Consider the following 17,056-nt stretch of genomic DNA (forward strand, 5'->3'; position numbering starts at 1 on the left):
TTTCACTTATTTAGGGTTAGTGCTTCTGATGTACCAGATGTGAACTACCTCCTCTTCTCAATTTCTACGTGTTACATTCAAATGTTTTGCTCTATTCTCCATTTTTACAGATGTCTCATTCTTAGAAGTATCAATTCATGAGAGAAACAACATGGGTTGAAATAATGTCCTGTGGTAAAAATTACTCTATGTAATTCCACATGGTGCTACTCCTTTCTCTCTCCTCATAATTGATCAATTTCCCATTGACCATGGCATCTCAATTCAGAATCTAGCTGACCTTTAGAGTCAGCACTTCTCTTCTCCTGAAACACAATCTTAGCAGTGTAATACTCTCTCAGATCAGGTAATCTCCTACTATACCAAGTTTCCCCAAATTAAATTTAGAAGCAGATCTTTCTCTTCCGCTGCTCCCATATATCTCTTCCCCCATGAGAGTAGATTTTAATGGGATGTCCTCCCCTCACTAGGTCAAGACCTCCTCCTTTTCTTCCCTTAGTTTCAATTCCCTCCCATTCTCTTGGCAATGTATCTTGCTGAAAGGTTGTATGAACGACCATCCCTTTGTTTTTCAGTCCTGGGGACATGGAGACATCACACGTTCCCTTCTGTCCTTTACCTCCTGCTCATAATTTATGCACCAATCCATTCTATGACTTTTTCATGGATCCTCTCGGAGGATCAGTTCCTCTACATTCATTTCTGTCATTTCCTTAAACTCTGATTACAGAAGTGACTTTGGGTACTTTTCCAGCTCTTAAATGATTCCACTTTATTTTCACCCATTGATGAGTCTTTTTCTCTTTAAAATATACTTCAGACATGGGGGAGAACTGCTTTATTACTGCTCATTCCTTGGTAATTGTACTCATTTATCTTTCTTAGGTTTCTGTTTGAGGAGTTTGCAGGTCATAGTATTCTGTTCCCATTTATGTTGTGTGTTTTGTTTTCCAAGGATTAGGGACTCCTCAAAAGTCTTTTGCTGATACTTCATCTTTTTTCAGTGGTGACTGGGTTCAAGTTTGTGGTGGATATTATTTTGGGATGTATCTTGAGCTCTTTTACTTTTCAGGATATATCATTTCATTCCTTTCTATGGTTTCTTATGGATAGAAAAGTCTTACTTTATTTGAAGTTTCATTCCTTTATATTTGGAGAGTTTTTTTTCTGGGCAATTTGTTGCATGTTATTAATTATTAAATTTAGCCACTAGTGTCTTGGAATTTAAACTATGGGGTTTTATCCCATACTTTGTTTCTAAACTTCTGACCAATTTTCTTGTGCTATTTGATTTGTCATGTCTTTCTGGTAGTCCTATCATTCCTATGTGGTATCTGTGCATCTTCTTTTGAGGTCAATGGCTTTGACTTGTAGAGCTATCACACTCTCTTTTCACCCTTGTTTCCTTTTGCTTTTCCTCTGCCAGCTTTCTTTCCAAATTAGTATTTCTGGGTTTCATGAAGAATTGGTTCACTTTCTGTTGTCTTGTAATATTTATTAGCAGAGTTGTGTACTCTCTTTGAAGATTTATACACATGCTTCTCTTTTTTTGTCTTTAATTGGATTTCCTTCCCCTTGAAATCTTTGGTGCTGCACTCTTTTTTTCTTAATATCCTCCTGTCACTCATTTATTTAAATCCCTGCTACTCCTTTGATAACACCTTTGGGGTTGAACTGCAAAGTTCTCTCATCCTCTTGCATTTTATTGTCCTCAGTATTTGCCCTAAGTAGCTTCTCAGGGGGGCAGGACTGACCCATGTGATCTCCATTTCCTTTTCCTTCAGGCTGGGTACAGCTATTCCTATGGCCTCTGGCTTAAATATCTGTCCGGGCTAAATCATTGTCTGCTATTTTCTGCAGGGTTAGGGAAGGATGTTATAGACAGTCCCTACAGCCTTGGGAAGCCCTGACCTAGCCCCAAACAGAAAGCTTCCTCTTTCTCCTCCTATGGCTGGACATAATCAGTATATACCTTGTGGGTACAAAGGAGGGCAGAGGGTAAGGTAGACTAGCAGTTTGTACATTCCTATCAGAAATATGGAAGTTGCTTTGTGGAATGACTGAAGTCAGAGGATCTTCAGTGTTCACTCATTAGGCTTTTACCTTAAAGGAGACCTTAATTTCTTGTTCTGAAGTATCCACTATAATTGTTCCATATTAGGAGCTTAATTTCTCTTTGGTGGTGGTGGTGGCTGTTTTCTGAGAGATAGTAGGGGGCTCAGAGAAAATCGTTAGCCTGCTAACTTGATCATCACATGACCGGGGAACATTTTCATTGCTATTTTAAAGAACACCAACACACTTAATATCCTTTAAAAGAAACCCATACACCGTGCTAGCAGATCCTTGGCCATCTTTCCTGACAGCATAAATACTTTACCTCTAAGACTTTGTAATTTTGTTTTTCTGCTTCATACCCATGCATTCACAACTCCATCAGAATCAAAATTCACTTTGTCCATTAAAGGTTCTGTGAATGTATTCTAGACCACACTGATCAGATCTGAGCATGTGGGGTAAAAGACTTTCCCTGTGACACTTCCCCATAAATTTTGGGTGCATTTGTGATCACTGCATAATTTTGTACTTGCCAAGTGGTTTGCCTTGGGTCACTAACAGAAATGGTGATTCATATTCAAATTTCTCCACCAGGAATACACAGAATGAGTCAGAGGATGGTCAGAGTTCGAAGGGCCCTTAAAGCCACCTACTCCATTCCATTCTTTTGACATATGAGAAAAACCAAGGTCTAGAAAATCAAAGTGACTTGCCCAATGCCACATAATTAAATGAAATACCTGGGATTTGAACCATGAATATATCAAGCAATAGGAATTATGCACGAAGCATTCAAGACATATTTAAAGGGAGGAATACTTCCTCTCTCCCCATTTTATTTGAAAAATGAGGAGGTAGAATTTAATGAGCTCTGATTGCCTATTATTACATTACTGGTAGAAAATACATAATGCTGAGAAACAGCAACGATAATGGTCGCAAGCCTAATTTTTACCTTTCCGATAAAAGGTTCTGAAAGTAACTACTTATGTGTGTATAGGGATTTAAGGTTTCACAAAGCACTTTCCTCACAACAGCCCTTGATTTAGGCCATGTGATTATCATCATGCTATTTTTACAAATGAATAAAAATGAAGCTTAGCAAAGATGTGAAGTTAGAACTCCTGATGACATATCTAGGCTGCATCCTACTATACCATTATACCAGACCTCTGTTCAGAAACCTTCATTGGTTTGCCATTGCCTGTGGAAAGAAATCCAAACTCTTTAATCAGTACATTCAATATGGTCCCAGACTATCTTTGCAATCTTGTCTTTCAGTGCTACCTTAAACATTCTCTAGTCTCCAGGTAACACAACTACTCATCCTTCCTCAAGTAGAGAATAACTAATTAAAATCATATCTCATGTTTTTCTTTTTGCAGTTAACTATATCTCTCCAAATCTATACCCGCTTAATCAATAAACTTTTATTAGGCACTGTGTGTCAGGAAGAGGCAGCTAGAGGGCTGAACAGATAAAGCAGTAGGCCTGAAGTCAGGAAGACTTAAATTCAAATCCAGCTTCAGACACTTAGGAGCTGTGTGATCCCAGGCAAGTCACTTAATCTCTGTTTGCCTTAATCCACAGGAGAAGGAAATGGTAAATCACCCTAGTATCTTTGCCCAGAAAACCCTGTGAACAGTATTGATGTGCTATGGGCCACAGTGTCCCAAAAGAATCAAATACAACTAAATGACTGAACAATAACTATGTGCCAGGAACTATGCTGGGAAGTGGTGATAGAAATACAAAAATCAACAGTCTAAGAGCTTATATTTCAACGAACATCTGCTAAAATTCCATCCCTAAGACTGGTGTTCTCTCTCTCTCTCTCTCTCTCTCTCTCTCTCTCTCTCTCTCGTTCTCTCTCATTTCTTTCTTTTTTTCTCCTTTCTTTTTATATGACATGCAATTTCATTAATGTAAAGGTCTCTCACTGAAGAACTTTATCAATGGATATATTCACATTTTCTTGCATCTTACAATTTTAGAAAGGCACTAAAGTGTTTAAATGAATTGCCTCAGGTCACACAGCTACTATTTGTCTGATTGTAGAGCAGCATCCTGGCCATGACACCAAGGTGTCTCTATTTTCTCCCAAATGTTACTCCTTTTTGAGGTATTCAGTGACTTAGAAGCACGTTTACCAACTCAATCATTTTAATACTCCCATGAAATAGGTGTGTGATCATCAGTGCTGCAGATGTGCAAAACTACAAAACCAAAATTTTTTTATTCTTATTTTTCAAAGAACAGCCAACTCATCTATGCCGGAATTCTGAGGGTTTTCTATAGTTGTCATCTTAATTTTTTTTCCTCTTCTGACTCCCAGAAGAATCTTTTCCATGGACTAATTTTCCTTTCCCCAGTCTCAAACAATATAAAACCTTTTTGACCTCCTGAAGAGTCAAGTTCTTTCCTGTCTGTGCCCTGTTGGTTCTTGGTGAAAAATGTTCTATTTACGTGGACATCCTTCCTCACTGACTCTATTACCTTTTCCTGGACTCAGTCATAGAATTTTCTAAAATTTGAACTATCAGTCTCTGATCAGGAAAATTTGGATAGGCTCATTCTGTCTCCAGGCTCATTCTGCCTCCATGGTCTCTCTCCATGAGTGTCATTTAGTTCTCCACAACTTACATGTAGTTTACCTTCTATCTACAGCAGAAAACCTTACCTGCTTCCTCCTGCCTACTTGTGGCTTCCTCTTCAAATTACCTTTTATTTATACTTTCATATGTACAAGTTATCTCCCTTGGTAGAATATAAGAACCCTGAAGGTAGGGATTGCTCCATTTCTATCTTTGCATCCATGTTTAGCACACAGTAAATACTTAATAAAAGCTTGTGGGTGGACTGTTTTCCAAAAATATGCCCACCACTTTCATGTCTGAGGCAACTTCTTATCTTGCCCTAGGAGGTTATCATTAGGGAGGGAAGTTGCCTGACAACTCCACAACACATTGATATTTTTACACAGCATCCTCATTGCCTCAGATTGGCAATTCCTTCCCACCCCTCAGATTCACAGTCACTCTGTCCCTGACAAAGGAGACTGTATTACAAATACTGAACTGAGAAGCAGATCTCTTCCACATACTATTTCTTTAAAAATTTTTATATTATGAACAATCAACAAATATAAACATTTCAATATACAAAAAGGAGGGAGGATTGTAAATTAAATGATGATAAATAAATAAAACTATATGTACACCTTGCTTTTTAGGTACATATTAAATTTTTTTAAAATGGTGCCAACACTGCTCTTTTTTGTCTATGTTCTCTACTGAACTTCTACTTTTCTTTCTGTATTTCCTAAATGATCACATTGAAATTCATGCTTTTATTGTTCCTTCCTTCCTTCCTTCCTTCCTTCCTTCCTTCCTTCCTTCCTTCCTTCCTTCCTTCCTTCCTTCCTTCTTTCCTTCCTTCCTCCTTTCCTTCTTTCCTTTCCTTCTTTCATTACTATTTCTGTCCAATTTCCTTTCCCTCCCATCCAAGAACTTCCTTGTAACAAGTATAGTCAAACAAAACAAATTTTTGTTAAGTTGTGAGTTCCTTGAGGGCAGGCACTGTGTTTTTGCCTTTCTTTGTATCCCCAGGCTTAGCACATTGCCCAGCACATAGCAAACCCTTAATAAATATTTATTAACTGAGCAATGATGGCCCTGTCTAAAAATGGATGTCTCTTTCTGAGTCTCTCTACCAAGGGGCAGGAGACATGCTCACACTCTGTTTCTTAAGCACATGCCATGGTATGGATTTTTTCCCTTTTCCTAATTAGCCAGCAGGAAATTCCAACACCCAGCATACCTGTTGCAAATAGTTGTTTACCAGTCAAGCCTTAGGTATCAACCTGTATTTCTGATCCCGGCTAATAGGCCAAGAGTATACATGACTCAAAGCCCTACATTAGAGAGGCACAAGTCAAACTCAATAAGTTTAGTTTAAAACATTTATATCATGTTGAGCTGTTAGAAACCAACAATATGTCCTATTAGAAGAGAAAAATTAAAACTGACACATTCTTCCTCCTACGGTCACAAAGAGTCAGCATGGCTTCATCAAGAACAGGTCATGCCGGACTAACCTCATTTAATTTGTTGACAGGGTTACTAAACTAGTGGATCAGGGGATTGCCAGAGATATAGTTAGCCTACATTTTAGCAAAACATTCAGAGTGTCTCATGATCTTGTGGAAAGATGAAGAGATGTGGGCAAGACAATAGTATAATTTTATTGATTCAGAGCTATTTTAATGACTAAATTCATTAATTGTTCAATGTCACTGGAAAGACACTCCAGAAAAGGGCATCATGAACCTCTGCTGGGTGCTGTGCTACTTAATGTTTTTATCAATAACTTTAAAAAAGTAACAGAGACAGGCTATGACTGAAAGCTGAGATGGCTAGCTAACACACTGTAAAAGGCTCAGGGTTGATAAAGAACTTCCAAGTGTAGATGGAATAGAGAGGCAAACCTAAAAACATGTAACTTAATATGGTTAACCATAAAGACTTATACATGAGTTGAAAAATCAACCTCAAAAATAGGATATGGGGAGACCTGTCTAGATAGCAGTTTGTTTCAAAAATAGCTAGGGGTTTAGGTAAACTGCAAGTTCATTGAGTCAACAGTGTGATAGAACAGAAACAAATAAAAAAGTTTAAAGCAACATTGGGTTATGTTAAGAAAAGCATGTGTTTTTTAGAACTAGAAAAGTGAGAACTCTGCTGCAGTCTACCCTGGTCAGACCTCACCGAGAGTGCTGGATTCAGTTTTGAGTGTCATGTCAAAGGAGGAAACAATCTAATCCAAGCTGGAAAGTATTCTGGAGATGACAACCAGGGTGGGAATGGGCCTCAAATTCATGTGATACAAGAACTATTTGCAGGAAATGGGAATGTGTAGGCTGAAGAAGGGAAGCCTTGGGGGAAGGTCAGTAGACACTATCTTCAGTTAGGGCTCTCACATAGAATAAGGTCTGGACAGCTCTGCTTGGTTCCATATGGCAGGATCACAAGTAACGTGGATGGATGCTAAGAGGAAATTTTAGGCTTAATGTAAAGAAAAATGTTTCTAACAAAATGAGATACAAATGGAATGGACTGTCTTACAAAGCAGTGATTCCAACATGACTAATGTGTAGATATATTTTGCATGCTTGCACATGTATAACCTATATTAAACTGCTGCTGTCTCAGGGAGTGGCTGGGGGGAGAGAAAGGGAGAGAATTTGAAACTCAAAATTTAAAAATATGAATGTTCAAAATTGTTTTTACATGCAATTGGGAAAAATATTCAAAAATACATTAAAAAGTAAAGTACCAAGCATAGTGCCTGGCACACAGTATTTAAAAAAAAAGTAGTCAACCTCAATGGAAATCTTTGAGCAAAAATTGAAGGACTGCCTTCTGATTAGATTATAGAGAGGATTTCTTGCTCAGGTACTAGTTAGGCTTCTGACATTCCCTTCCAGTGTCGTGACACCATAATACAGCTATCATTGTCTGCTGAGATAGATTTGAATTTGAATTGTCAGCAATCCTCCATGGCAATCTATGCCATGTATAAATGGATAAAACTTGCCTTCTTTATCTTTATCCACATCTTTGATTTAAGCCATCGAACAGGACAAAGCCAAGGATATAACCCTTGCTCCAGCAGAAGAGATATCCTTCTTCATTTGTCACTGATCCATTAGTCAAATTCATTGGATAGTGTCCATCAGCTGGCTACTCATCTACCTATTCAAGATGGCCATTTAGCACTCATTTTGCCAACTCACCAACACAGGCATCATAAGAGACTTTGATTTGACAGAGGACAGGGAAAAAGTCAGTGGAGTCAATTGTAACACACCAAGCTAGCTTCCACTATAATTCCAGAAGGTCCCTCCAAAATGAATTTGCTTTCTAAAAAGGGTATTTAAACTTTAAATACACTAACATGAATCTTCGATGTAAATGATACAGGTATTACCTCCAACAATAAGGGTCACAATTCATCAACTTCTGATCAGCCCAACCTGATGGGGGCTCTCTTCACTTTCTCTCAACAAAAGAGAAAACCATTCAACTAAACCTTTAGAGAGGCTGAAAATGTATTTTGGTTATCACTTGGAAACACACAAAAAAATAAAAGTGTACAAGAACACAAAGAGATCACTTGGTCCTTAAAGCTCCTTATAGCTTACCTTAAAGTATAACTTTTGTCCCAGGATGAAGGCAAACTTATTTTATAAGCTGCATCAAAATTATTACTCAAAATATTCTCCCTTCACATACAAGGAGACTGTTCTAAGGACTCACTAAAGTAAAGTGGTGTTTCACTGTGGAAACAACATCACATCTAGAGTCAGAAGACTGGCTCAAATTCAGACTCTGCCATTACTGGCTAGAGGATCTTGAGCAAGTCCTTCAGCTTTTCAGGACCTTGGTTTCCTCAGGGGCTTGGACTAGACTAGGGATTCTTGACCATTTTTGTGGCATGGATTTGTCTAGCAGTTTAGTGAGACTTCATAGTAATATTTTTAAAGGCATCAACTAAAATACATAAGGTTATAAGGGAAACCAAATAGGCTGAAATAGGGTTATCAAAATATTTTTAAAAAACAAATTCATGGACCCCATGTTAAGAATTCCTGGACTTGATGATCTCCAGGTATTATGTTCCATCTAGCTCTAAATCCTATGATAATAACAATAGCAATAGATAATAATGATAGAATTTATGTCGCATCTATCATAGTATTAGGTACTTTACAAATATTATCTCATGCGAGCCTCAAAACAATCCTGGAAGGTAGGTGCTATTATTACTCCCATTTTACAGATGAGGAAATTGAGGTAAATAGAAATTAAGTGACTTGACCAGAGTTGCACATGTACTAAATGTCTGAGGCTGGGTCTGAATTCAGGTCTTTTAGACTGCAGGTGCAGTGCTCTATCCACTAAGCCACCTAGCTGCCTATGAATCTACAAGAACTGTACTTTGACTATTTTCTAGTGAAAGTGATGGGATTTTACTCATTCACCATTCCTACCTCACAAACTGATAACCCAGGCATGCAAATATAAGAACCTTACAAGATTACTGCCATCTCAGTCACTCAATAAGCATTTGTTAAGCACTTGATATGTGCTAGGCTCTGTGATAAAGACAAAGAAAGGCAAAAAACTGTCCCCTGCCCTCATCAAGTTCACAATCTAATAAAACCTTACTCTGAAAAGTACAGACCTGCCCCACTGCTCTGCAGAGTCATTAACAGCACACCAGATGTTACATGAATTTCCAAAAAAGTTTGGCTACATCCCTTCATTTGCATTGCTTTCCCCCTAAAAGATACAACCTGCATGAGGCAGTGGAAAAATCAATTTAAAATAGTGTGGGAAGGGATCTTTGTTGTCATAAAATTACCTGAGATCGGAAGTAAGTGAAATATCTTATGGAAATATTTATATCACAAGCCAACCATTCAAACTGTGTTCCCAGACAGACATTACAGGTGCCAGTACTCTAGCTGGGTGCCCAAACTAGACTTCTTAACTTTCCTGATTTAGGAGAGAAGAGATTTTAAACAGGGAATACTGTTTTAACTGCTTGTTAATTAGAAGTCCAATTAATTACTTTTTACTTAAGTGAGCAATTGTTATTATTTTTAGCTTCAATACAGTCTTTCTGACCCTGTCCCCCTGATATTAGAACAAGGTACTTACTTAGCATTAGTTAAATTTAGTTGGCGCCAATATCCACTTTTGCTCCCCTCCCACCACTGCTTCACTAATCTCCTATGCCAGCTGCTCAAATGTGTACATTTGAAGGGCCTTCTCTGTTTGCACAGAAACGGTCTCTGCACAGTATCTCTCATTTGTACGTTTGCCAGACTAAAAAGAAAGAGAAGCTTGGCTGCTGGAATGGTTGATTAATAGTTTTAGAAGTTCCCCTCATATGTTCTTCCTCTCTTTTGCTCTTGTCAAATCCGTTGCTCTATGACTTTTACAAGACAAACTTTGCTCTCATTTAATAAATATTTTCTGCTGCAAAGGGCTAGACAAGACATAGGTACAGGATGGGAAAAATGAACTCCAGGATTCGAGACTAGTCTTTGGACTTTGATGCTTCTAACAAGGACTCAAGAGATCATTTAGTCTCATTTCCTTAGTTTGCGATTTAAGAAATTAAAAGCCAGGGAGACTAAGTGATCAGTCCACTGTCACATAGCTAATTGATGGCAGAGTCAGAGTTAGAACAACTGTAAAAGAATTAAGGAAGAATGTCTCTGTGAAATGAGAATAATTCAGTTCTCCAACCTTTAAGTCATAAACTGGATTTAGGCAAACTGGAGGGGTAAAATTCTCTAGGGTTAAACTAGAGATCCAATAGTGGGGATTGAGGAGGTAGGTTACAAGGATACAGAAACTCCATGTCCACTTTCTCCAGGAACTCTTATTTTCTGAAGGCTGAATTGGGAGAGCCCAGTAACCTTAGTTCCTACCTACTTACTATTCACTACATTGATTCTGTCCTCATCTTAAACCCTTGCACAGCATGTCTTAGTTGACACTTGTTGATGAGCAGCTTTGGGCTAATATCTAAGAAAACCTGAAGATAGTTTTTATCCCCCTCTGTTCCATGACTCTGTATGTTTTGCTGTTTGTCTTATGGATGCCAGATGGGGAAAATGGAATAGCAGGGCATTTCTCTGTGTATACAAGGCTTTTAAATCCTCAGATGAAAGGTATTATATACACTATGTTATTATTATTGGCTCCAGTGGAGGCATCCTAGGATGGAAAGCAAGAAGAAGGGTGTAATTTAATTTAAAGGCCAAGAATAAATTTCATCTGACTCAACGAGGTCATGAAGGGCCATCCCAAGAAGATTGTACTATCTTACTTGGCTCTAAAGTCTTGTCATGTGCAAAACACTTATCTATCTCCTCAGTGTCCCCATTTCATCAGCTCTGAAATGGAGATAATAATATCTCTCTACCACATAGGGATATTGAGAAGCTTAATTATAGTTTGAAATCATCAGATGTAATATATATCATACCTGTCCAGGGCTATAATGATCACTATGCATGAATCAATATTTCAAGGACAGAAAATGGCATTAGCAATTAATTCACCTAACATTGCAAGAAGAAAATGCAAAGACTCATGTACAATGTGAATAGTAGAAAGATCATGGATTTTGAGTTAGAAGATTTAGGTCTGAATTCCAATTCTGCTATTTGACTTCTATAACCTTGAGTAAGTCATTTAACCTGTGACCCTCAGCTTTTCCCTGCGTATAATCATAGTTTGGGACTAAACAAGCTCTAATACTCATGCTAGCTCTTAATCCTATTATCTTCATAGGATACATTTCTTGCCTCCTATTATATAATCACCGTGTAAAAAAGTCTAAAGTGGTAGGCAAATTATATGCTTAATCCTTTGAAATGCAACAATACCCTATGGTCTTCCTAGAACATTGTTTTCAGTGCAGACATTCTCCCATCCTCCCCCTTCTGCCCATGGAAATGTTGTTTATAAGACATGTCTAAATTAAACCAGTCTATTAATTTCCTAGTCTTTAAGTCACTTGAAGCTAGGGACTGGGCTATATTCACCTTTGCATCACCCTTTACAACTAGTATAGCATAGTGCACATAGTAGGTGCATAATAAAACATATTTTGCATGAATTAATAGATTACTTATAAGCTACCAATAAAAGACAGATATGCTATCTCCTTTTCCCATTGTTCTGCTTAAGTTACTTTACTTGTTTGCACCTCTCTAGAAGAATAAAACCTGTGTTCTCAACAGAAAGGTACTTCCTTGACGGTAGAATATACAGTGCTCAACAGATGTGCTTTCAGCTATCTCAGTTCACCTGCTCAGCCGTCCAAAGACACCATTCCTTGGATCTGTTATTCTATCTCTCAGTGCCATGACAGTCAAACTACAGCCAATGAAGTGACGCTAAAATGAGGCTCCATTCAATGCCATGCAACAAGCAATTATTTAACACCTATTACATACTAAGCATTTTGCTAGGTACTGAGGAAATGAGAAAAAAAATCAAAATAGTCTTTGCTTTAAAGAAGCTTACATTCACAAAAGAAATGTTAACAGCTCTTTTTGTCTATTCAAGCCTCAACTTTAAACAAAAAGGGAGTAGAAATGACCCCATTCCCAATGGCATTTAATCATTAAGATATAATAATAGCTAGTAGGTATATAGTATTTTAAGATTTTTACACTTCACACATACTTTTTACACTTCAAGCTTTTTACACATTTTAAGCACTTTATAAATATTACCTCACTTGATCCTCACAATAACCCTGAGAGGTGTGTGCTATTAATATCCCCATTTTATAGATGAGAATATAGGACTGACAGAGGTTAAATAACTTGTACAAGGTCACACAGATATTAAGTGTCTGAGTCTGGATTTGAACTCAGGTTTTCCTTATTTCAGGTCCAAGACTATCTACTGTACGACCTCTGAGATGTGGGAATAGGTAGAGTCATTCCCAAAAGATAATCATGCCACAGTGTATATATGATTAAAACTAACCCTTAAATCACATGTGGATGTCAGACTTCATTTACCATTATGAGACAGGACTAGGATTCTAGAATTATTATTATTTTGCCACTTTCCCCATCATCAGAACAATAAACAGGAAGTGGCTACAGGGAGTGGGGATGGGAAGGAGGTAGGGGATAATATGTGCTTGAGGGATGCCCATGGTATAGTAAAACTTGACTTGGTAGAGTTGTAACTCAGATTGCTACTGTATATTTTATGACATTTAATCTTCGCTACTCACAGAGCTGCCTAGGATGCACACAAAAGGTATCAAATTCCCATGTTCCCTCATGATTCATTCCATGAAGCAGAACTCACACTATCACTAAAAAAATGCAATCATTTATTTGATTTTTAAAAAATCAAGCATTAGCATCCTGAAGGGAACATCTGCATCATTTCTATGGAGGAAGATAAGGACAATTTAAGTATCCACAGAAATAATTTTTTAACATTAAGTGTTGATATCACTTTAATGTAAATTAGTGTTTCCCCCCTCCCCACTTTACAATTGCAATCTGCATTTATAAACCTCTTTCAGTTAGAGTAAAATCTTCTTAATCCTAGTTAGTTGAATTGAGGATAAATAGCTAACAATGATCCACGGGCAACTTTTAAACTATTATATCACTAATCTCTCTGTTCTTGCTAATACAACCTCTCCTCCCCAAAACAAAACAGAACCCTACAAGTAAATATCAATCAACAAGCTGTAATACTACTAGGAGATTCAAGGTGTAAGTTATAAAGGCAAAACAATACACTCACCTTTCTTTCCATGCTATGTCCAGCTTACCACCCTCCAAAATTCTTTTGGAAAAGAGAATGTTCCAAATCTACCGTTCAAATCTTAAATCTAATGAAAGCACTTCAAAACATCTTCTGTTTCAAGTCAGTTTCAGTATCTCTTTCAAAAAGGAATAAGCTATAGTGTCCATCACCAAGTCCTACCTGTCAAGCAGCATCATACATTCAGATTGTGAGGCTTCACTGCATACCAGAGTTCATTCTCTCTGTCTAATTAGAGGTATGTGTTACAGCATCTGAAGCAACTATGGTTAGGGTTACAAAACAATTCCATTATCAATCCTGTTTCAAATTGGGTGGGTAGGTGGCAGGGTGGAGGTGGTTGCTGCTTTTTGTATTTATCCACAATTTTTTTTTGCTTCATATCAACTCAATTTGGGAGTGTAGAAAGTTAGGAAGATGCAAATGAGTACTTCAATCAATTTTAAGGTGTTTACGAATCTCTGACAGAGATAGTCAAAAAATTATTAATCACTTATGTGCCAGGCATTGTGCTGAGTAATGTGTATTTACTACATACATATATGTATAAATGCATGTGTGTATCTATATTTATATTTTAAAAGATCATCATCAGTTGCATGTCCAGGAGACATAACGAGGACACTCATGGGAACTAGGTGTACTATTTATTGAGGAAACCAAGAATAAATACTTTGCTGGTACTTTCCAAACACATCACTTTAGGGCAAAGAGTTTGTCCAAATCTTGGTCCTCACCTCTACTCCCAATCATCACCTCTCCTCTGAGCTAAAAGAGGGGATTTGACAGAGGACTAGTTAATTTAGATGCATACTGAACCCTGACTTTGCCACACAGCCAAGAGCAGCTATAGGAAGGGTTTATTAAGAGTTTGCAAAGTCTATAGACTTGCATTTTCAGTTTTTAGAAACTGAGTCAGCTGAGTCAATGAGATGATGGATGTAGTAACAGAATGAGCTGGGAACTCTCGGCACTTTGGGGAGATGCCAGTAGCTCTTAGTTGATGAGCGTTGAGACAGATTATTTGCCAGGCATTCCCACTCCAACTAGCACCTTTAGTAGTCTTTGCTTTACCTTCCACCTTACTACTTAAAATATTTTTAAAAAACTTAACCAATTCATCCAAACACAAAAAATGGTTCTGCTTCTTCTCTTGGGCTCAAAGACAATCTTAAGTGCCTTCTGATAGAATATCTGTTCATGTATGTATGTGTATATATATATGTGTGTATACCTATGTATGTATGTATGTATGTGTGTGTGTGTGTGTGTGTGTGTGTGTGTGTGTGTGTGTGTGTAGTTCTATAGCTATACTAATTTTGGTATATCCAGGGTGTCCCAAAGGTCTTATGTGTGGTGAAAAGAACACTAGATTTAACTTTTAAAAGCTTTAAACTGCACTAAGACTTCTGGGATACCCTGCTTTATGACATATGCATGTGTGTATTTTTAAAATTGAATTTTTCAAATACTTGAAAAAGGAACTAGGTACAGTAAGGCACATAAGTAAAAAAAAATAATAAGTTTATATGATTTATAATTTGAAGGAAATTCTACTCTAACCCCCTCATTCTAACAGAAGGGAAAACTGAGGTTCAGAAGTTAAATGACTTGCCTCTGGGCACATAGCAACCAGTGGCAGAGCCAGGCTTTAGAATGTGGAGTCTTCTGATTCCAAATTTATTATTCTATTTGCCACATATTGCACAGGATTAAAAATATGGTTTGCTAATATTCAAATATCAAGGTAAATAATAAAATACAGGCAACTTTTAGAACCTTCTCTAATAATCTCTGATAACCAAATCCCCTTTCTCACTGTACTCCATCTGTCTTTGGAAGATACTCCATGGAGTCAGGGTTACCGAACCACTGGGGTCCCCATATCACTTGAAGTAAAAAGTAACAGAAACTTCAAATCGATCTATAGGTTTAGAGCAAGAATTGACCTTTCCAACTTTCCAGGTAACAGGGCCAACTGGGTAAAGCTCTGACCTTGATGATTTCACCTTTGAAATAAAGTGACTTTGTGATCCTGGGCAAGTCATTGAACCTTTGAGTACCACCAGGCAATTCTTTAAGACTCTTAAGTTGTAGAGAAGGTCCTCACCCACATTGGTAAAAGGAGTTCCCTTATTTGGAAATTCTCTAAGTGAATATTATCATAGCCCTAGTTCTCTAAAATGCAGCTTTCCTCTAGAGCCCTGAAGAGATTCTGAGGGACTGACACCTGTGAGATGCAGAAGCACACAACTGTAAAGAAAGGACTTTGGAGCAGGGGCACCTGAGTTTGAACCCAGTTCTGCCATTTAATAGCTGGGTTACGTTAAAGAAGTTACCTTTTCTTTAAAACACTCTTTCACAATTTGTAAATGGAGATAATTATAGAGGTACTACCTAATGAGCTCCTATCATCTCAGGAGGGGAAGTTCTACCCTGGGATAAATGTGGGAGTCTGGCACATTTCTAAGAGACAGATAAAGCCCAGGGCCCCTCAGGGTTCAGAAAGGTGACTTGATTGAGGACACATAGAGAATTCATTCTGAGTTGCTATGGCTTGTGAAAGTTTGGTTTAATCTTTATAATAAATCTTAGTTTTGGAATCTTTCCATTTTCCTAGGGGCATTACAAACCACTGTGCACCAAAGACTAGGCCAGTTGATCCAATGTAGGCCAACTCTAATGTAAAAATATTAACACACTTATTTTGACAATATTTGTAATGATTTTTCATAGAGTGAGAGATTTCATTTCTCTATCTTTTCTTTTTTTAAAATTTCTTCTCTTACCTTATCTTTGTTTCATTTTAGATAACTTATAAATCAGTGTAGTACCCTCTCTGGGATTATTTCCCAATTCTCCCTTAAAAGAGTGGATTGAGTTCCAAGAGAACCCAACTATTTCACCCCCTAGGGGTCTTAGGGAGATGGGACTGTTGAGCATGTTAATGATGAGCCCCCAGTAGTGTGCTCCCACTGATTATCTAGTTGATATCAATTAACTAGCCAGAGTTAATTAGCTTTTAGCTAGGAGTATTTAAATAAGGAGCTATGGTAAGAGGAGTTGTTATAAAACTTACCTCTATCCAACCCTGCCAAATGTTTGGGGAAACACTCTCCTACAAATATATACAAAGTCCAAGGGAAAACAGGCTCAAACTTGAAGAGCATGTATGATAAAAGGATAACTCACAGCTTCCAGTATTAGGGAAGTACTTTTTACCTTTCTTGGAGCTCTCATGAAAGGACACACATTTGACAGATTCTGTACCTTAAATAGGCTTTCTCACTTTAAACAGTTATCAGAGCACAAAACATCAAGTTAGGTATATTAATTAGGGTTATGAGTTTGGAAACACTTCTCTTACATAGCTATACCTATTTTCAGTGTTGTGTTCTTTCATCTTTGCTCATTTGCATTCATAAAGTTGTGATTTCCTGGAATAAAAAAACAGGCAAAGAGATGGCCTCCTCTCTCTTACCTGTCTCTTCCATCTTTCCTAGATGTCTGTTGCATAAAATTGCACTCTTCTAAGCTTTACACCAAACCTCAAATACATTAACATTCAGATTTACCTTACCAAGATGAAGACACAGATCTGCTGACCAGTATCA

The 17,056-nt window shown here is 37.6% G+C and overlaps 1 protein-coding gene across 15 annotated transcripts in view; it reads right to left on the bottom strand.

Annotated features, from left to right (window-relative positions):
* COBL (cordon-bleu WH2 repeat protein) overlaps window positions 1-17,056 on the bottom strand; it is a 346,611-nt gene that overhangs the window by 170,857 nt on the left and 158,698 nt on the right. Inside the window, exon 1 of one of the 15 annotated variants that reach the window (XM_072598188.1) lies at window positions 13,422-14,849. The exons of the other annotated variants lie outside the window; for them this stretch is intronic. Coding sequence (XP_072454289.1) covers window positions 13,422-13,433 — 12 coding nt within the window. The 5' untranslated portion in view covers window positions 13,434-14,849. Of the gene's footprint in view, window positions 1-13,421; window positions 14,850-17,056 lie in introns of those variants that run through there. 15 annotated transcript variants of the gene reach the window in all.

The sequence above is a fragment of the Notamacropus eugenii genome, chromosome 3 (genome assembly GCF_028372415.1).
Source record: "Notamacropus eugenii isolate mMacEug1 chromosome 3, mMacEug1.pri_v2, whole genome shotgun sequence".
In the NCBI taxonomy this organism is placed as follows: Eukaryota; Metazoa; Chordata; class Mammalia; order Diprotodontia; family Macropodidae; genus Notamacropus; species Notamacropus eugenii.